This window comes from Aythya marila (genome assembly GCF_965140915.1).
Source record: "Aythya marila genome assembly, chromosome: 8".
Lineage (NCBI taxonomy): Eukaryota > Metazoa > Chordata > Aves > Anseriformes > Anatidae > Aythya > Aythya marila.
This window is the reverse complement of record NC_139049.1, coordinates 9306107-9328058: the sequence shown is the minus strand read 5'-3', so window position 1 is coordinate 9328058 and position 21952 is coordinate 9306107. Positions and strand designations below refer to the sequence as shown.

Below are 21952 nucleotides of genomic sequence, written 5' to 3'. Positions count from 1 at the left end.
GCAACGTCAAGTTTACTTGTCTTGGAAGTTGAAGGGTAGGAGGCCATCTTTTACGTATTTCTGATGGAAGTGCCCTTGATTTCCATTTTGTAAACATTTCCACTTACAAAGTGATTTCTGTTTTAAGTCATTAAAAACCTCCAGGCAACCAGAAAGTTGTTATTCAGTTATTGCTAAGTGACCAGTGAGAATACTGAGTGAAAATCATTAGAAAAAACATCAGAAGATTACGAAGATCAAAGTCAGTCTCATGTCTCCATGGAAGTAGATGCTGGACAGCACAGACACTGACAGAGGCAGTGGTCCCAGACTGGATGAATGCTATGAGCGGATATAACATCATCCAGAGCCATCTGTCCACTCACCTATCACACAGCTTGCTCCTACTAAACGCTTAAATGCTCAGAAAAAATTGTTTGCTCACCTCTGTGACTCTGTCCGGTTGATCAGGGGCTGACAGGGGGGTGGGGGTGGGGGTGGTGAAATATATAATAGTGGTTCTTCTGATACTATCATCAGGGCTTTGTTGTCAGACACTGAATGATCGTACCTGGGAAAAAGAGAAAAAGACACCAACCTTTGACCAAACCCAGAAAATTAAGAATGACCAGTGGCAAACCCGCCAAGGTTACAGCTGCTGCTACGAGACCTTCAAAACAGGTGAATAATTTCTATCAAAAAATCAGTGGTTCTAGGCAAGTCCTCCAAAGGGCCTGGTGGCACTCAACATGGGGCAGACAGATGAGCATTAGTGGTTTCTAAATTTCTTCCCAAATAGGGCAGATATTGAAAGGAAATGCAGCCCATAGAATATTTCTCTTAAGATGTAAACTGAGAGATCTCAGCAGACAACTTTCTCTTTCATTCCAGAGCTGTGAAGGATTTGCTATAGAAATACTAAATTTATTAGCCACTAAAACCATGTGGATACAAAGACCATGAGCTATACAACAACAGAGCAGCCAGAAACCATGTTACAACCAAGTGGCGAGGACTGCTTTCCCAAACATCTCCAACAGTCTCCAGCAGCTAGCTCAGCTACGAGAAAAAGTAAGAAAGAGCGTGCATTTCAATACACAAATCCACAGCAATTTCAGCAACAAATCAAAGAATAATGTTCCTTTCTCCTGGTTAACTGTATCACAGGCACTAGCACAGCCTCCTAAGAGAACCTCTCTACTACAGTGTCACATAAGTCACGGTCTGAAACGTGCCACATAGGACACAAAGCCCTCACCATGGCTACAGCACTGAAGTGTTTGTGATTTATTGTCTTCTGCATGGCAAAATGTATTAAGACCTTCTGCACGTCTGTGCCTGGCTTTGTTCAACCAGCCAAAATACTCTACTGGAAAGGGACAATCTGATAGGATAAATCCTGTGAGGGGAAAACATGAGCTGGATTCGCCAGACTTCAGTCTGGAGACAATTATATGTTCAATTACTTATGCACTGAATGCTAGAGATCGAGGAATCTTTAAAGCAACTACATGATGCAATAATGGGTAAGCACAAGGATGGACTCAGAGATTTCTGAAAAAAAAAAAGTGCAGTTCTTTTTAAGTTCAGGGTATGCTCACAATTGTGAGCTTCCCTTCTCTGCTCTTGAGTAACTAAGAAAATGCATATTGCAACTTGAAAAGTAAGGACAGATAGATAATAAAACAAATATCTCCATTCTGCTAGGTAAAATAAAGATCGGGAAAAAAATCAAACAGATGAAGAGCTGAAGAAGGTCACAAATCTCCCTGACACACACTTGCTTATATATTCTCTTTCACCACTCTCTCATTAATACCATATAGCAAGGCAAAACTTGCCAGCTGTGCACCTCTACATACTGGCTAATCCTGTGGATTAAATGATATATTAATTTAAAAAGCAGCATGGTAAACTGTTACATAATAAACATTAAAAAAAGAGATCAGCTTTCAAAACACTGTTTTTGTAAGCTCAGTTGCTCTTTAAGAGCTGCAATAATACTGGACAAAAAGGTTCCCAGATGGAAGGACAGTGAGGTCTAAAGCAACATTGCCCTCTGCCACTTAAAACACATCAAAAGTTTTCATCTTACCTATTACTCTTTTCGGAAATTATGTCATCAGGTATTTTCTGTGCTGTGCTGGACTCCTGGCTAGCTGAGAACTCCAGGAGATTTCGGGTCCGGTGGTTGGAGCTCACAGGGGAGTCAGCTCCACTGGGATCTTTTTCGAATACACTGGAAACACAACAGACAGAGCAAAACTTAGCACTCACATCCAAATGGTCTGCAAGACACTTTACCCTAAGGTGTTAATACTCAGGTGGATACATTTCTGGCTGCTGCTGTGTCACATAAATAAGGTTCATGTCACATCTTATGTAAAAACATGACGTCTTTTGTCATTATATTACTGTCACTGAAAGCACTAATAGGGAGAAAAGCAATTCTCTTCTGCAGTTCTACTTGTTTGAAGGATTTTGATGCTCTGTTTTTCTTGTTGCCCCATAAATGTCACCTGATGAAACTGAAATCAATCTGTAACACAGACCTGCAGGCATAAGAAAATAATTTATGTTCAAATCCAAGTACCTCTATACTTCCACTTACATCGTCCTCAAAGCTAACTGACAAGTTTATATGAATACAATACGTAAATAAAATACAGCTCCCTAATTCTGTGCAGCTGCAGGCTTGGAGTATTATGCCAGACATTTAACAAAACTGTACACAACTTATTTATGTCCAAAACTAGATGGATTTAGAGTCACTGGTAGGGCTGACAACCCCACCTCCACAGCAGCAGCGGGGCACGGTCCCATTTCCCTGCCTTCCTGCTCTGCTTGCACTGGATGGAGGATCTTCCCCCGGGGCCTGCTGAGCCACCCAGGCAGTGTCAGCACATCTGTGCTGCTCCCGAGGCCAAGCAGGGTGGCGTTTCACACCAGCTGGAAAAATGACCCGGTGACTGCTACATGAGACCCACCGCCGCCTGGTTCAGAAGGGTGATTTGCAAGGGAGAAGTCCTGCAAGCAGGAAAGCAACACCTCACCACGTCCTTCCCAGAGACTGGCTTTGCTTTTCTGCAAACACGGTTGCTTCCCGAAATACACATCAAAGGCAAGTCCTAACGCTCCTGGTTGACAGCAGCAGAGCATCGCCGCCAGCAACAGAGCAAAAGGGCAAAAATACAAGAGCCCAGCATGCTGAGGTCTTTGCCACGCATGTTGGTCACTGCTCACAGAGCACATTTTAATTCGTGCCCATCCCTCTTGTGCAGCAGAGCATAAACCCTGCAGGGGAAGACCTCATTCTCCTATTTGTTACATGGCATCGTGTTGCAGCAGGCGATGAATGCAAATGGTAATAGCAGAGGAAGAGAAGAACTAGCAAGGACGAGAGGTTAAACATTCCACAACTAAGGCACGCAGATGTAGTTGCCTAGCAATCCCCTCTCTTTTGCCAATGTATTTGTGCTCCTGTTAACAGCAGCTCAGGTCTCCTGGGAAGTAATTTTGTCACCTCCTGCAGAACCAAGGAGGCTGGGGCAATTCAGAGACATCGCTCGGACTGCCCCGTGTCCTTCAGGTCCCCAGGCAGCAGCACACAACCCGGCCAGCAGAAGCCCACAAGGTGTTTTCCCTAAAGCAACAGTGGGCAGAAAAATACTTCCAGATAGTTTCTTACTGTAGATGCACGCTGGCATCCATTGCTTCTGCTGTGGAGACTGGAAAGCTGGATGGCTTACTGACAGCCTTACAGGTCTGGCACTTTGTCCTGTCCTCCTCCTCTTCTTCCCTGTTCAAACTGACACTTTGAACTAGAGAAACTTGCCGTGTAATTTTTTAGTTTGAGCTCGTTAAAAACCTAACCAGAAGTCTCGTAGCAAATCTGCATTTTTCTGTGATGTTTTTTTCTTCTTCTCTTGCAGGACAGGTCTGCAAAGGCAACTCTTAGCAGTTCAGGTCCAAACGTGGGAGGTGACAAGCCTGAAGCGAGGCACCACGCGTAACGTGCTCAGCCCAAACTCTGCACAGAAGTAGAGAAATCAAAACCAAGTCCATCCAGAAAAAAGGTATGCCCTGCTGTGCAATCACAGCTAATCTTCAGTTTCTGTAATGTCGTTGTTTTAGCTGCACAGCCACTCAAAACGGCACCTACCTCGTTTCATTATATCAGCTTTAGTATAGAGAACATGTCTATTTTTACTCCTCTCATACTTGAAACACGCTAAACTTTTCCTCAAAATTAAAATTTCATTTTTGGCATCAGCTAAATATGGGATGTTTTGGCCCGAAAGACGATTTCTTCAGCAGCAAGAGATAAAGAAGCAGATGAGCGGAGTATCTTTTGCAGTCCCTACAGGCATGAACCATGGCTCCCAGTTCTGAGAACACACACAGAAAATCCTGAGGGCAAAATATGGTATTATTTATAGTACTTACTGCAGTGCCCTTTCCTTTACCAGGATTGTTATTTCTCCCCCTAAAAGGACTCTTTTGAAGCAAAACCAGCAGGAATTTCTGCTTTATGCTACATGGACTACACTTACTTCCCCTATTGCAATTCATTTTTGTAGGACGATGACCAAAAGTACCTTTCCCAAGATCTCAAATATGGCTAAAAAAAACGTAATCGACCTTCCTTGCTCCTTTGGTTTGTGGTAATGATGCAATAAGAAAAGAATTTTCATGTCTTATAAGATATAAAACTCCCACTGCAACTTGAAATACAGCCCAGCTCCCACTTCGTTGTTGTTGTTTCCCAACAACGAGGCTGAAGATGAAGTCAATGCTGGGTGTTTGAAAGGATGCAGAAGAGGATAGGAACAATGAAAAGGAAAGGATCCCCCCTTACGAGGGGAAAAAGCTTCTGAAGATAACTATTGATATCTTTGCTGAAAATGCTGCTTAACAAAATGGTTTCCTATGACAAGGTCAAAGCAAGGAAGTTTTGTGTTGTTTTTTTTCATTATTTTGGTCCAGAAGATGAGAATTTTGGAAAGAAAAAGCACGTTGGCATATCTGCTGTACAAAATTTCTAGTTTTTGTAGGAAATGAGTCACTGCCCCACATTAGTAATCAAGAAAGATCAAGGCTGAGAAATGGCTTTATTGGCCAAGATTACCAGTTAGATGTTGGGAACTGTGATCTTCTCTGTTTGGCCACACTTACGTACCTGGGGTCCCTCTCTGAGCTTTGTAGCCTTCATCTGAGCATTCCGGATAGCACGGGCATTAAAGGGTTTTCACACAGCCACAAACACTCTGTCTAAGCTGGCTGAGCTATCACTTCATTTAAGATGCAAAACCAGATCCAAGGGAAAAAAAGAAAGAACCACTAACTACTCCATGCAGATGGCTGCTCAGAAGTGTAGATTTGATTACAGGAGGGAAAGAAAAGAAACACTCCTGTCATGGTTTCTCCAGAAATTCAGTGGCACCTGATATTTTAGCTGTATTTTTGCTCCTTTGGTTTGAACGTCAGTTTGATAAACGTGAAAGAAAGGCTTGCCAAGAGCCTGAGCTGAAAACTTCATTTGTAATTCTGGCTGAACAACCCTATGCACTTCAAGTTTTGAATACTTAAATGCAAGTTGCACAGCAATTTCTAGATGAAAGCCAATCGTAACATCATAACAAAGAGTTTTCTGGGGACAGAATTATCTCCGAGCATGAGCTGGGATTCTTCCAACAGGCTAAAGTTGGCAATGCTAGGAGCCTCCAAACGAAGACGTTGTCATTTTCCTAACTGGTTCCAGACAAGGCTGTGACAACTCCAACCGCTCTCTGGAAAGTTTTCTCACTTGTATTCAGTGAGGGCACCAGCTGCCCAGCTGCCCAAAGAAGCAGCAAGATGTTACCCACTCCTCAGGTCTCCTCCTGTGCCACCCTCCGAGTGCTGGACTGGAGAGAGGAGCTCGGCCTCTCTGCTCTGCAGGGAAGGACGAGGAAAGTCACTGAAGTCGCAGGGACAGCCTGTGTGTTTTGGTTTGCCTTCTTTAAAAAGCAGTTCATTTTAATAAAGCTGTTAAAAAAGAAAGGAAGAAAGCAAATACTGACACCAAGAGCATTTGGTTTTGCTTAGGAAATTGTCTACAGTGCTTTCAAAGTGGGCTGGCACTTACTGCCAAAGCTTGGGCAGGCCTGATGGAAGCAGCCTCAACTGCAAAGTTCATCAAGGGCGAAACCTGTGCATATTTCACTCCTGTTCCCAGCAGATGAACTGGTGGAGACAGGGGGAAGCTATCAGTGAGTGTTATCTGGCATTCTGCGAGGCTCTGCGACTGCACCAGCAGGACAAGGTAAACAAGTGAGCACAGCCAGCTCGAGGCACGGCTCTGCCAGGATGAACATGTGGCTGTGATCAGCAGGAGGAGGAGGAAGGAATCGCTTCCTGCTCCTGCAGTTGTAGTTTGTAAGAAAATCGAGAGTATTCAGTGTTAGTGAAGCTACCAGCACATCCAGACAGATCCTGAAACGGCTGGACCCCAAACTCACGTCCAAAATACTCAGCTCGTCTTTTTGCAACACGAGAGCAACGGTGCAACTTAACTTTTACATCTTCTAGCTTTGGGCCACCTTCTACTCAAATGAACACTCAGCTCAGCACTGAAACTTACACTTTCACCATCAGAAATACTGAAAAAGGTTTCCCCCATTGAAGCACTAAAGCCCCAAATGTCTTCCTGGGCTTCTGCCGCTTCTCCTAAAACACTCAGAGGGCTCCACATTTCCTCGGGAGCCAGAAGGAGCTGGCTAGCACGGCACTGCTGCATGCCTGCTGCACTCATCTAACAGTTTTCACATTTCATCAGTTCCTCTATGATTTTACAAAGAAATTAATAGCCCTTTGACTATCAACATTTGTACGACTGATTGTTTGTTAGCATATTCCAGGTATAGACCCCTTTTAAACCCACCATGCTCCTGAAGACAAGTGGAAAGATATCGAGGCTCACAACAGGCAGAGAAACAGCAGGAAAGTCAACCTGTTGTACAGCCATAATTTGGGTGATTCTGTTCTCAGAACCTCTCCTAGGGGTGCTTCAGCAGCCAGTGCGAGGTTACCCTGCAGCTGAAGGAGAGGGCAGGCCACAGGTGTGATGAGGAAGGCTCACAGATCAGCGCTGCTCCCTGACCAGGCACCAGCTCGGCTGGAAGGCAGCAAGGGCCAGGCAAGGTCCTGGCTGGGGAGCTCCCCTCCATTCCTCTCAAAGCGATGGTTTTGACTAACCTGCTTGCCTTCGTGCTGGGATGGAGGGAGGAAAGGGCACGCACACGGCTGGGAAGAACTGTTAGGGCAACAGAAGCAAACAAGCAATCAAAAATAAACAAAAAAACTTGTCATTTTAAGCAGGGCTGGCTTGCCGGGGTGCAATCTGCACGGACAGACCCACTGCTCCCCTATCTCTCAGCAGCACCAGGCAGCAAGGTAAGAAGGCTTTGCCCACACAGCCGGCGCTTTCTTTAAGGGAACTACAAATGCTTTCTCTGACTTTCCAATATCCCATCGCTGAGGTATGCAGCAGCTCCCCAGGCTCCCGCTTGCTGTAAGACGTGTCTGTTTCTTTAATCAGGCAGCCCAGCACCGAGACTCAAACAATAGCAAACTTGCAGAAAAACACTACTGAAGGCACCACACCTCAGAGCAACCCTGCTCTCCCACACATTAACTCGAGATTGCTCGGCTCAAGTAAAGGCTCTAAGCCCCACGGCCACCGATACAGCTCTGCACAACGGATGGCAGCTTTGGCAGCCCAAATAACGTGGCTTTGATAGCTCAGCAAGCTCACTCGTGAGACTAACAGCCTGCAGACTAGGCAGGACACTAGCCTGGGCAGTGGTGAAGCCTTGTGTTTTGCTTACTTCACGCTTACAAGAAGCAGGCTGGGGCAGCATGCAAATGAACTACCCTGGGGTAGCTTCCTCCTTGTTCGTAGAAGATGATTAACCTTACCACTTCTGCTTTTTTCCTTATGTTTGTGCTATCAGCCGAAGAAATCAGACACACCCTTAAGTCTTTCAAGAGTCAAAAACTGCTGCTTCTCCACGTGCTGTGCTGTGCCCTGCAACAACAGCAGACAAATCCCAGCTCCCAGCTCCCCAGGCTGGTGCCTTGATTTGCAGGTTGCTCAGCGGATCTAAACTTTAAATAGATTATTCAGTGTCCACGACAGTCCTGGAAAGGAGAGGAAAACCCATCTGGACACTCCAGAGAGGAGCTACAACGAAATCTCTATGAAAGGCCAGCAAATTCCAGCACAGCTGCTGGAGGTCAACAGGACACGAGAGAGTTCGAAGCAGCAGCTTTCCTTAGTTCCATCAATCACCACCTCAGCCATCTTCCATCACAAACACAGGATTTTTGGTTGCATCATCAAGTCTATTTTCCTGTTTGAAAGGGATTCCAGCCACACAGAGATGGCCAACTTGTAAGGAGAAAAAAATAAAATAAAATAATAAAAAATACAATAAACCTACACCAACTTCTAGACACTCCCTGTTCCAACAGCTTCACAGATCTGTCTTTCCCCTCTCCAGCTTTGCGTTTGGTTTTGTTTTCTGTTCACTAGATAGCTGAAATAGTAGTTGAGACATATTCTGGCTGGCTATCTTTATAAATATTTAAAAACTCTTGTTAGATGATGATCATGTAAGCTTGAGCAGACAGATCAGGCCAAAAAAAAAAAAAAGTACCTAGCCAAATGTTTTCTGTAGCCCAAAAAAATAATGCTAGGGCCACTAGCAAGCATCTGGCTTATTTGCTTTGCTGCTACTGCCCCAAGAAGTACAAATACAGAAGTACAAACACAAAACACAGATGCATCCTCTGTGGTTATTCTCCCTTTCCTACTTCTTATACGTTTCTTTTATTCCTACCAAATAAAACAAAGAGACAAATAAATGAACAAGGAGGCCGGTAGTCTGCCACTTCTAGCAACATATTGGTTGGTTCCCTGCAAATACATTATTATCACATGTAGAACTTGCATTAAAAAATTCACAAGATAATTTATGTTCAAATGAGAACAGGGAGAAGAAATAAAAGAAAAAGGTTCCCAAAATAAATACAGGAATTCTTTAGCACGTACGCTTCATTTTCTGTTGTTTCAGCATTGTTTGTGCTTGTTTCAACACATTTTCAGATCTGGTTAGTACCCAGGCATGGTCTAACACAAATACCGAAATTAAAAAGGGGGAAAAAAAAAAGCAACCTAGGAATTGTAACAGTCCAGAAATCTCCAGATTTCATATTGTAAGCGATAAAAAAACGCACAGCTAATTAGAGATGTCTTAATGCCAGAAGTCAGCACTCTGTGAGAGGTGCCATGCCAGCTGAGAACCCGGCTGTGCTGACGGATGCACGCTCTCACAGAGGGCGAGCAGGAAGGCAGGGGACTGCCTCTCACAGATACCTGCCTCCAGATGTTGTGGTTCCAGCTCCCAGCCCTGCTGCGTGCCAAAGTCTGTGCTCGCGCTGCCTTTTGTGCAAACACTGCGCGTTGCCAACTCCTGCCTTGCACCTCGTGGTATGTAAGACTGAGGCAAGAGGGTGACCTCTTCAAGGAATGAAATCTAAACTGCGCCCTTCTGCCTTCATACACATCACCAATCATTCTTAAGTAAAAATAAAGGGAATTTTTTATGCATGTTATAATCAGATCTAAATAATTCATGCAGATTAGAGAATAGTTCATTGACACACAGACGAGAAATTCCTGGACACCTTTCACCTAGTATAAACCAAATATGTTAAAGAGAAGCTTACGCTAACCGAATGCCCACTGAATTACTCTTGCTTTTAATAATTGAAAGTTTCAGTTTCTATACAAATATCCAATATAAACAATCCCAGAATAGTTTAGTAGCACGGTGTGCTGCGATGCAGTTCCAGTTAACTCGACACACGCCACGTGGGCGATCAGCAAGCATTCCGTTCACATGTACTTACTTGCTTTACTTTCTTTTACCAGAGACATCATGGTGCCAGTTCCAAGGCTGCAGGTCATCTGAAAATCTTGTCATCCATCAGTTACACGAACTGGACTCGACTCTCCAAAATTCTCTAACAGGTTTCTCGCTCTGATAAGCTGGCTTCCCTACCAGACTTCCAGCACCACTCCTATATTCACTGGCTCAATGGCACAGATTATCCACACGCATAATGTATTTGTCAGGAGGCAAAATTCTGCGCCAGCAGAATAATTTTATCCACTGAACATGTTTGCCAAGGGCTGCCACATCCTGGACTGCTTCCCATAAGCTTAAAATAGCAGAACAGTCCTCCACGAAGAGGACTTCAGAGTCCTCCACGAAGCATCACAAACATCTCACCTTTGACACACACAAGATGTGGCCACGCAGCTCTGTAGGAAAGGACTACCTGGGGATTGCTGCCACTGGCCCCTGTAAGCCAAGGAGCTTCAGATCCCCAGCCCCAACCATCCTAGCCACTTCCCTGGCTTCTCTGATTTGACAGAAATAGACAGCGAAGTAGAAAACCGATATATCTCTTCCTTTGTTTTACCTCCAGCCTTCAAAGAATCCTATCACTTCCGATTAGAAAACCGAGAAGCATCTTACAATAAAGCCAACTAAGGGAACTGCAAAATCTGCTGCAGAATTTAGGGGGTGAAATTCCCACATTTCTGCTTTGTTTGGATGTCATTCCCTCTTTGCAACAGTTCGTTGGTTTTAAATAACACAATATTCACTGCTAATATGTTTGAATCAAAACATTTTGTGCCTGAATGCTGTCATGCCTCCACGCAGGTTTGCGAATGATTTCCTACGCAGAGGAAATGGCAACACTGCCACAAGGTTTCAAATCAGATTTATCTCCAGTTGGCCACTGCTTACAAATTACATCTTCCACAGTTAGCCAACTCGGGGAATTTTTCTTTAGATGAACTCTGGGTTCACATGGACGTTATCACAAGAATTTCGTATTTTTGTAAGAGGTTACAGAGTGAAAAACATCACTTTGTTGGAAGTTTCTGTGAAGGTTTAAGCAGAACAGCAGCCATGGCTATCACATCCACGGAGCCAGCACTCAGTAACACCTCTGTGAGGGTAAGGAAGTGAATATGGGAGGAGTGAACTCTGAAGTAACTGTTTGTATATCCCACGTTCAGGGCCTTCCAAAGGGTGTTGCACAATCAACGTTCACACCACGTTAATATAATCCAGTATTTTAACTGCAGGGCAAGCAGTCATGCTGCTAGGGGAAAAAAAAAAGAACAGAAAGATAAGAGCAGCTCCTTGCTAATAGGCATTTCTCCTCACTGTCTAAATCCAGTCCTGATGCAGACCACCAAGTTAAGGCTCAGTGATTACACTGGCACGCTCGGGTATTACACTGGCCAGGAACAGCCAGACACGCAAGAATTTCTTTTTGCTTTATCTAATTTATTAAACATCCAACAGGTCAAAAAATTAACCTTGTCACATTTCTGTAGTTCCCAGTTGTTGCAGAGATATGAACACAAACCGACCTCTCAGTCTACTCTGGGAGCAGTTTCGTGCTATCAAGCTCAACCCGTTACTCACTGCTGGGGGTAGAGGAGCTGACACACAAACCTCAGAGCACTGCAGGAGGTCTTCTCACTCTCATCTTCTGTCCTGTTTCCAGGTCTCTCAAAACTAAGCGAGCTTCAAGCATTCCAACTCATTTAGAAGTTAAAAATTCCAATATAATTGCTAAATGCACTAAGACACTGCACTATATTTTACTGCCTGATAGCAAGGAAGCAGTATTTGCAATAAATGCAAATACTTCAGAAGTAATTTCACCTTTATCAAATTTACTAGCGTTATGAAAAATATAAACACCAACATTTTACAAGTTTACCAGAGATGGAAACAAAGTCTTCTTCCAGATTTATCCCATCCTATTCCTTTAGTTTGACAGGGCTTTTAAAGACAAATGCTGACTGGGAATCTACCGAAAGATCCTCCCCTTTTGGGAAAGGGAACAGTTTCATACAAAAGATCCTTACGTTCCAAAGACGGGTTAAATAGACAGATACATGCAACAAATCATTATCAACGTAGTAATTACAACATTAACCCTTTTTAATCTTCTCTCTTCTGTGGATTTCTTTATGAAATGAGTGGGCTGTAACACAGCATTTTTTTTCCTGCTCCCTATTCTCATGTCCCACTGACACAGTTCAAATGAGACTTTTGATTACCACTTCAACGAACCCAGCAGACTTCGTAGCTTAAAAATAACAATAACTTGTTAAAAGAATATTTGGCAGATCCTCCGTCAGCTCGGAGACAAAGACAACAATGGCTCTTCAGCATCTCATTTTAACAGACACTGGAATTAGAAAAGCCCAACATTTGATTTATATACTCATGAGCCCAGCTGTTCTCTAGTGACAGGTATGCATAAATAAAAGTGGAAATAAATCTGCATAGTTTGAAAGTTTATGACAAAATACACAAGACAAAACAAACAAAAGATGAATTATAAGGACAGAAATAGCCTTTTCTGACTTTTTTTCTAAAAGGATTCAAAACACAGGTCTTTAATCCCCTCAAGTATAAGTGGAGCAAGCTGCTACACTCTGCATTGGTTAACAAAACGCCAAAGCCAAGAGAAATGAGAAGTACAAGATGCAGCTCTTGTTGCCAGAATGATTTCAAAAGAGGAACCATTACACAGATTAGTCTGCCCCTGTGAAGGAGAAGCATAAAGGACAGAAGACAGGTTTCAGGCTCAAGGCTTAAAACACAACACAGCCTACACTAAAAATTCAAACAAAAATCACCTGGCAGCAAACTCACTACTGATTGCAATCAGGAGCAAGTGTATGGGGGTAAGGCAACGAGGAATTCTCAAGCATCTTACCTCAGTGGACCATAATTCAACATTATGAAAGCCAGTATCACCATCACACACAGGGTTCTTCTCTTAGGAGATGATACTTTGAGCTTCTGGTTCTACGCAGGAAAAAGCAGAGAATACGTGAAATAAAAAATGGCACCGACAATTATGACAGAAGCTAAATGAACCAGATTATGCTTATTTTTTAGATTTATATGTCTGTTTATGTATGAATACACTCTGGGACTACTTGAAAATAAAACTATTTCTTTTGTATACTATATTCCAATGTGATCCAATCTATCTTTTCAGTAAAATCTCCGGAAGCACCATGAAATATGAAATTAAAAGCCGACTACATGATTCAGCAGCCCACCTGACCAAGAGTTTGTGGAGGTCCTGCTCTGAGTGAGAGGGTGGGCTAGAAACTTCCAAAGGTCTTCCAGTCAACACCTGCATGCTTCCACTCAAGTGCCTTCCACCCGAGCAACTGTTTATATACAGCCAGATCTTCATCACGGCCTCTTACCTCTAATACCACTTCATCCAGCTGCCTCTTCAGTGTGCTGTTTTCTTTCTTGAGTTTCTCGTTCTCCAGTAGGGCTGCCTCCAGCCTGGCCTCTAGCCCCAACATGTATTCCTTTTTTTTCTTCCGTGACTGAAAGGCTGACTCCCGGTTTTTGATCATGCGCTGCTGCCTTCTCAAGACATTGACCTAGACAGGCAATACCAAGGGCCGTTAATAACCTGCAAGTTAAAAGTGCCTCTGCTTCATGCATAATTTCTGCTGCTCTACTTCATCAGAAGTCTGTGCAGATTGCTTCCCCTCCTCTGCTTCTAACGAGCCAACGTGCTCAGCACAGAGGCAACTGGCTGTCGTGGTTCACCTCCAAGAGTTACAGCTCGGGGATAATTTTAAAAATCAGGCCCTGCACTCTGTTTTCAGCTGCAATCTCAACCTTCTCCTACGTGCAGAGGACACAAAAGGTATACTCAAACAACAATTTGACTCGATCAGTCAAATCACAAAGAAAGCAAATACACAGCTAATCTACAGGTCTGCGAGACAACAAGGATGCCTTTTGCCTTCATTTTATCATACACCATTTTACAGGCTACAGTCAGATCTCTGTTTTCTTAAATCCTACAGTTTTTTAGTCTCTCCTGCACAGAAGCTATTTCCACACTGACTACGCCTGTTTCTGTACCTTTTCCAGCTCTGCTGCATGGTTTTTGGGATTTTGAATGCTGCTGCTGATCTCAGGGTGCATGTTCAATGTGTATCAAGCATCTGCGTGGCAGTTTGACTGCATCCTCTGGGTGAGCATCTACATGAGCATTTTAATTCAGATCATACGTGTGGTTTTGATGCAAATTTCCTGATTGTCCCGCTTCATATGCTTGGGTTCACAGAACAGCCTCTGATGAGAGTGCACAAAGCAGACTCCTGGATGAAGCTGCAGCAGCAAACAGGCTGCAGGAGGGCACACGATGCGCTGCAACCGCTAGCAGGCAGGCAGTCTGCGAGACCAGACAGGGACAATTCAAAGCAACTCCCCCTTCCCCCAACAGTCTCGCCGACTCTGATTTCTTTCCCAAGCAGGAGCAGTCTATCATCATTTACCACTTACTCATTTTGTGGTTTGCACTGAGTGGGATGCCCCAGACTGAAAGCATCTTGCTGCTGACAAGGACAACGATGATCGATACGGCACAGCTACACAAAACGACTTGGAACTCGAAGCTCAAAGACTACTCTGTTGATTTCCTTTTCACACAGATTAGCAATGGCAACTGTGCTTTTTGTTTGATTAAAACCAGAAGAATTCCATCACATCATTAAGCCGCAACAGGATGTGATTTAATTATGTTTACTTTGAAAGACAACTGAACGCTGTATCTTCCACAGACCTGAATATCCTCCAGTAGCTACCAACACACACACTGGAGGAGCCTTTATCTATTAGAGCACGAAAGCTAAAGAAAAAAAGATGAGATCTATTTTAGAAGTATTAGTGTAAGAAAAAAAAATAAACAAGATAAGTCACAGAACAGTAGCATTAAAAAAAATCAGATACTGTGCCCCAGTGCAAGTTTGGCTGCTTAAAGAATCTTAAGCACAGCTTTGCAGCTCCCTCCCTGTCTATACTTGCACATAGACAATATGTTGCTCTAGAGTTTTGGCATCTGCGAGGAAAATGGGCCACAGGCTGTTTGAAGAAGTCATCCTTCTTCACGATATTGCAGTCTGGTGACAAAGACTAAGAAAACACGTTACAGTGCATTAGCATTTTGGGCCGTCTCCATGTTGACCTAACTGCTTTCTGTAAAGATCATTTATTACAAGTCTAGTCTGCTGCCACCAAAAGCCTGTGAAAGTGAAGCTGTTTGTACTTACTCCAGTTTTTCTCTTCAGCAGAGAGTGAAAAAGGAAGGGACTTTAATATATTCTCATTAGCTCTAAGCTTTGCTCTGAACTTTTTAAGTACTCCAACACTTAACATAAGCAAACTTCTGCAAACACATAAAAGCACTGGAGGGGAAAAAGAAAGATTCGGGCTAACCGAGGACTGGAAGGTACAGAACACACCAGTTTGGTGCCAGGATCACTTCAACCATCCAGAGATGCAAAAACAAGGCATGTGTTCATGCAGCAGCTTTGGCTTCTCTGTGTGATACTCCAAACAAGTACCGTAACGTTCCTCTCTATTCATAGAGGTTTTGCATCTTGAAGCAAAACAGAGAAGAACAATTTGTTTACATCCATTTGTTTGCAGACTTGTTCAGGTTTATTCACGACTGGATATATTTTGATTCTGCGTCTGGAAAATCTGGCAGATCTATGTGCTCTCCGACGAAATCACGGAGCTAAAGCACTGGTGTGCTGTTTGCCCACTAACATACACCCCAAGGTACCTCTGCGGCTGTTTCAGAACCCACCAGCTCTGTTTCAGGTGGTGCTTATCCAGACTGCCCTCCTTTACTCGGCCTTCTCCAAACGCCAGCACGAACAGCAGCCCTACCCTGGCCAGCTCGAGGTCCCCGTGCAATAACTGCGTTTCAGTCTCTACCAGAACGATTTCACTTTGACTCATTTCTCAAGCTTCCTTGACTGAACACCAACTATTCGTGTCCCTGAGTTACTGTGGGTTAGGTGACAAACCCTAACATAGTTTCGGGTCCTCAGTCAACCCTCGAGCACTTGCCTGGCTTTTCAGGAGTAATAAACCATAACTGCACACCTGATCCTGCCTTAATCTGACGCAGGAAGTGGAAAGAGTTGTGTGAGTGAAACAGCAGCACTGCTTACCCTTGGAAGCAGTACAGAGCCAGGCACTGCATAGCTGGCTTGGCATCAAGACAAACATGCTGCTTGCTGAGCATTTTGATAATCAGAAGAAAGAGAGGGAAGCAGTTTATGACAGACAGCTTGAACAACACCGCCTTGCACATGCGCTGCACGCAGATGAAAGGTAGCGAACACCTCTGCTAACTTTTTTTTGCAGCCTCCCCCTGTGTAGGTTGTTTTGTATGGATTTACTGCTCAAGATAGTAACTTCTGGTTCTTGGGAAACAGAAAAAAAATGACATTAAAACCAAACATTAACCAGTGATGCAATCTTGCTTCCCAGCTTCAAAAATTACACAATTACACCAAAAAAAAAAAAAAAAAAGAAGATGTAAATATGGAGAGGGGAAATACTCATTGCAAAACCTCATTTTAAACAGTACTAGCTAGACTCAGCTTGTCCCACATCTTCAGTCTTTACCAAGGGTCACACATTTTACAAACAAACACTGCTACCTCAAAATAGTCTTCCAAAGAAAACTCAGTTCTTAGGAAAATTTAACCTGCATTCAAATGCCAGCTGCATGGCACAAGATGATATCTTCTTGCCACAAGCCGGCAAGAGTATCTCACACAGGTCATGGGGTAAAAGTTAATTTAATGACTAAAATTAACAGCTCTCCACAGGGTTTTGTGTACACACACTGAGAAAGTTAGCACAGAGCTGCAAGCCCAAACCACTTCAACTTTACATCAGATGTCTTCTCACCTCAGCTTATGGAAGGTGCTGTCTTTGAAGATGCACCTTAAATGTGGGAATAAAAAAACTATTAAAGTATTTCTCTGCTCTTATGAAAAATCTGTTTTTGCCTCTATCTCAACAGAACAGAATTTAAGAGTTTATCTCATCTGACAATTACCTACAGAAAATAGGATCCTTTAACAGAAATCTATACTTACACTCAGTAATTTTGCATAAACTAGTTTATTTTTCTTAGCAATTAAAATTATGAGACAGAATGAAATCCTTTCTCATTAGATGGAAACACAAGAGGCCCCTATAAGCACACTGCTAACCCGGATTCCCTCACAGACCCGCTTGTACCTTCCTATCCTTTAATTCCAACAGAAACAGCAATCTGCTTTTTCAGTTAAGAGCTTCTGTCCTTCACTGGAAGAGTGGCTTGCGTAGGCAGCACCTCCAGTTTCGTGGTTAAAAGCTCTTCACCAGTCTCCTGCTGAAGAGTGGCTGCGCTGAAAACCCTGCACTTCCCTGCTGTTGGCAAGCTCCTAAATCGGGACAAGCACAAAGCAGGGCCCTCACAAGGTCAGGCTGCTATCAACTGATCTTAGCCTAATCCATCTGAAGGGCTGAGTGTTAAGCTAACACTTTATCCCTCTTAAGCTTGAAAGAAAGTCCTGCAGTGTTTCTTTTTACCCTGCAACATCTGCTCAGACTAGCAAACAAAAACATGTGTTGGAGAGCTCAAATGACAGCCACATCTGTGCAGCTCTCAACACCCCATATGGCGTCTGTGGCAGTCGCAGGATGTTTTAACTCCACTGCTGCTGCCTGGATCCTGAAACATTTCTTCTTTTTCAAAGTGCTATTTCACAATACGTACCAAAGAGCAGTTGCAATTGTTTTTTTCGTGCTTCAATAAACACAGGTAAGATGTCCAGTGTTTAGGCTGATAAACAGTCCTAAAACTGCCTCTTCAGGTGGAAATATCCATATGACTATCATTTAAAACACAGCTACTTGTTACCTCAGTTACACAGTTGACTATTGACTGTCACAGACGCATATAAGCAGTGTGATGACAATAAAGAGCTTTTGTCAATTAAACCTCCAATTCGGACAATGGCAAGGTGCCACGCTAGTTTTGATTACAGGGAATAACAAATCTAATGACTGCTGACAGATTTCTTCAGCTTGGCTTCGGATGGCTGCCTATTATCATTTACAAATGTAGTCCTCTTAACTGTCTGCTGACAGCCTTTTTTTGCTTTTTGCAAATTCAAGATTAGGTTTCCACTGCAGTGTGGTTTCTGAATTATTTGCAGCAAATAATTATTTTTTTTTTCTTTTAAAAATGCAGCCCAGTCACAAACATGAAGAATTAATAAAACTTATTATTAAGCATGACTGGCAGTTCTTGGATGTTAGGAAACCCATGTAAAAACACCCTTCCAAAGAAGGGAGAAGACATGCTTTTGAGAAACAATGTACTGTGCTGCAATTTATGAAGTCAAGGTGGCAGATCAGGCAGTTATATGGAAGAAAATTAGGCAAGAGTGCAAGAGGAACATCAAGCAAACTGCATGATAAACAGTTGCTGCAACCCAGACCACCACTTTGTTAAGTAAAGCTGTAACAACAACAGCTTTGGTCAAATTTATGTTAAGTTCTTTGCTGAGTCAGGGTCCATTGGAGAGGCTCACTGACATGTGGACTAGCACTCTGAAGGGCAGGTACAAAGAGGTATTTGAAGCACTATCACAAAGATGGCAAAATGAAACGACACAGTGGATGGGGACTTACCATCTCCTCTCAGTTAAAGGGGAGAAGATGTCAGTGTTAGAAAAGATTTGGTAATAGTGCCTGAAAAATGATCTGGCAAGTTTTAATTGAGCCTGCAGGGCAATTTGGAAACGTTAATGCTTTTTCTCTTGCATAGTTAAGCAAGCCTGATTTTCTTTTGGTCCAGCACTGCTTTGGTCCAACACAGCCAAAGAGTCTGTTAATGCACAGTGCCGTTTCTCCCAGACAGGCAAGCTTTCCAGCAAGAATACTGGAAAGTTCAATTGTTCAAGGAGAAACCTCTAGAAGTTCTGTTTCACAAGAAAAGATGGAACTCTGCTTTTCCAGCAGGTTTGGATCAACAGCCTTACTGTTTTCCGTAGCTGAAAGTTTCAAAGTTTGAAGAGAATGGCTTTACCATTAACAGACAGGAAGAACAGAAAACATCTTAAGAACCTGAGTCCTCTTTATCATGAAACTCGGAAGAGCACTTGTTTCTGCAGATAAGAACAGTACTTGAGAGCAGAAATTGGCCATTTGGGACTGAAATACTTCTGTGAAGTCTGATACTCCTGAGGAAGGAGTACAAAATGAGTCAGAACTACCAACTAATAATTAACACACTGGGAAGTCATCCAGCCAATTTGACGCTTCCCCTCTGCTCTGCACGAATGCCAAATTAACACAGAGCTAAGCCCGCTCAGCCAACCTACCTCTAGTAGAGCAGCGCCGATTTGTACCTGCTGGGTGTGGGGGTTAAAGGCTTCAGACACAAAGTATTTTGTGTCTTATCACATCCTATTAGGGCTCAGTTACTAGCTATCAGCACACAGAACTTACATCCAGCCCCACCGTCGGTGTGGTGCTTTGCAGCAAGGGTTTAGTCACCGCGATTTTGCCACTTGGTGAGCCATTTCCAGCAGCCGGGGGCAGCGCATTCACCGTGTGGTTGTGGAGCTGCGTGGTCCCCCCGGTGACAGCAATGACTGGCTGGGAGGCAGGAAGCACCCCAGAAGCCTGGAGCTGTACCACGGTGGGCTGGGGGAGCACCACTGATTGACCTAGAACACAAGAACAAATGCGAGTGCTTAGCATGTGGTACAAAATGATTCGTAGCCGGTCAGCTTGTAGAGCGATACTGATAGAGGTGGTAGGAAGCTTTGCTTCCCTGCCCTATATTTAAGTCAAATTCTTCAACATTTTACCACAGGGAAAAAAAAAGTCTCAAAAGAAGTTTGCATGGCCCTTAATCCATCCTGCAAACAAAGAGCACACATATGAAAGGGATCCATTAAATCAATCTCTCTTAAAACCTGCTGGCTCTTCAAGGTTAACAAAAAATAAAAGAAAAATCAGCACTTTTTAGAAACTTACTCTTGTTTCAATATTGCTATGCTAACACTTCATGAACACTGAGCAACTTTTTCAAAGAACCCAGGCAGCTCACCTTAATCCTTCTGCTGCCTTTTGTCCATCTCTACTTCACTGCTGTGGAAATGTTACCACACAGAAGTGACTCATGCTATACAATTCAGAAACAGTGTAGAAAAAGATGAACAAGAAAGAACAACCCCAGTTATGCTTTCAAAATGCAAGTTAAAGCCTCAGTTCACACTGAGACAAGAACAAGTTTTTGGAAAAAAAAAGTACTGCCTTATATAAGGAACGTTACACACAAGCTGAACAGAGCCTGAAGAAAAGCAAGCAGAAAAAATGAGGTAATTTCCAAAGAGCTTTGAAATGGAATTATGAACAGTCACATCCAAGAAACTTCAGTCCAAGAACTACATTTAACTCAAGCAGGTGCTTAAGTAATATTTTGTTGCATGAAAGAACATGAACATCTCTTTAATCCTTTGTAACAAGATGACCTGGCTGCCTCTTAGGAGCAGCACATTCCAGCTGAGCATTCCGATCAATATGCATGACTCTGTATTACAGCACTTATCCACTTTCTGGAAGATGAGGAATGAAGTCATTTACCCAGCGCTCCAAGATCTTTTATGTGCGAGCTAAAGGATCAGGTCGCTTTATTGCAGAGATGGTATTAAAGGCATAGTAAGTGAGAACTACCCTATTTAAGCACTTCAAACAGTAAATTTGAGCTGCTTTCAATAAGTTTTTTAATGCATAGAGCATGTGATGCTCTAACATCACGCTTTCTTCTTCTAGGCTTTCATGAAAGTGACTATAAAAAGGAGGATCATTCCTTACCCTCCTTGAAGATACTGGCACATCTCAATCTGGCAGCTCCGATGTGCCACAGGCAGGGGACTTTGATTAAGATAGATTAATCAAAATATTTTTGTGCTGGAAGGGGCACTACAGAATTTTTAAACATGCCATCAAAGTAAATACTTTGCACAGAAATACTTTTCCAAAAGTATTTCCTCTGGAGTGCCTCACAGAAGCTATTCTCCTGACTCTTCTTCAGGGGAAAGGAGAAGCTGATCTTCACAGCACTGTATTTATACCCAAAAACTTCGTACCCGCAACATTCCTTATTCTAAATGGTATTTTATCAGCTGGAACATCAGACACAGTAAGAATTAGGTCACGCTGACTGTGCCGCTCTGTGTTTTAAGCAGTCTAACAATCCTAGGCATGTTGCAACAAATGTCAGCCTCTGCAGCTTTGGCTTAGCTCCTGATGGATGAGCAATTAGTAAGAAAGACAAAATTTCACTATTGTAATGGTTTCTAGATACATTCACTGACATATTTATCGCCTTTCCCCTCCACTCCTCACCTCCTGTATAGTCAACTGCAAAAATCTGCAGCCATCAGCTGGTGAAGACAAGCAACTGCATCTGACTATTTTCACAATGCAATTAACATCCCTGCTCCCTTTGCAGCAGCATAAAATAGTGTTTGGGATTCCAAAAAAAGAATCAGGCTTCAACAAACTCTTACAGAGCAACAGGATGAAAACTTGTCAATGGACAGGAAATCATTTGCCTCTTGTTAACATCAGCTCATAGCTGCACGCAATGATTCTAACCTCTGGCACTGTCCTCGTACCTGTTAACAGATTTCGTAACTTCCTTTTAAAAGTTATTGAATTAGAGAAAAAGCCATAAACTCATGTTCCTTCCGTTCTGTGTCAGAGTTTCATGTAGGTAAAAAACTTTTATCACTCCTTCCCAAGCTTTCAAGTTGCGTTCAGCCATTCTGACTGATGGATCTTCCTTAGGTTAGGGCAGAGTAGAACAGGGTTCACCCCGTGCACCACTTGCCAATCACAAGTAGAGCAGAGCGAAGGATCCCCAGAGATCTACCCAGATCAGTAGCTTTATTTCCACAATTCCCAGTGCTCAGGGAATT

General features: G+C 43.1%; 1 protein-coding gene across 2 annotated transcripts in view; it reads right to left on the bottom strand.

The window, feature by feature from the left end:
* The window catches only part of ATF6 (activating transcription factor 6), a 72744-nt gene that overhangs the window by 48116 nt on the left and 2676 nt on the right, over positions 1 to 21952 (bottom strand). For both annotated transcript variants that reach the window (XM_082765910.1, XM_082765911.1), the window contains exons 7-11: positions 19470 to 19690; positions 13346 to 13531; positions 12841 to 12932; positions 2075 to 2218; positions 425 to 550 (exon numbers count right to left, since the gene is read on the bottom strand). In XM_082765910.1, coding sequence (XP_082622036.1) covers positions 425 to 550; positions 2075 to 2218; positions 12841 to 12932; positions 13346 to 13531; positions 19470 to 19690 — 769 coding nt within the window. The remainder of the gene's footprint in view (positions 1 to 424; positions 551 to 2074; positions 2219 to 12840; positions 12933 to 13345; positions 13532 to 19469; positions 19691 to 21952) is intronic.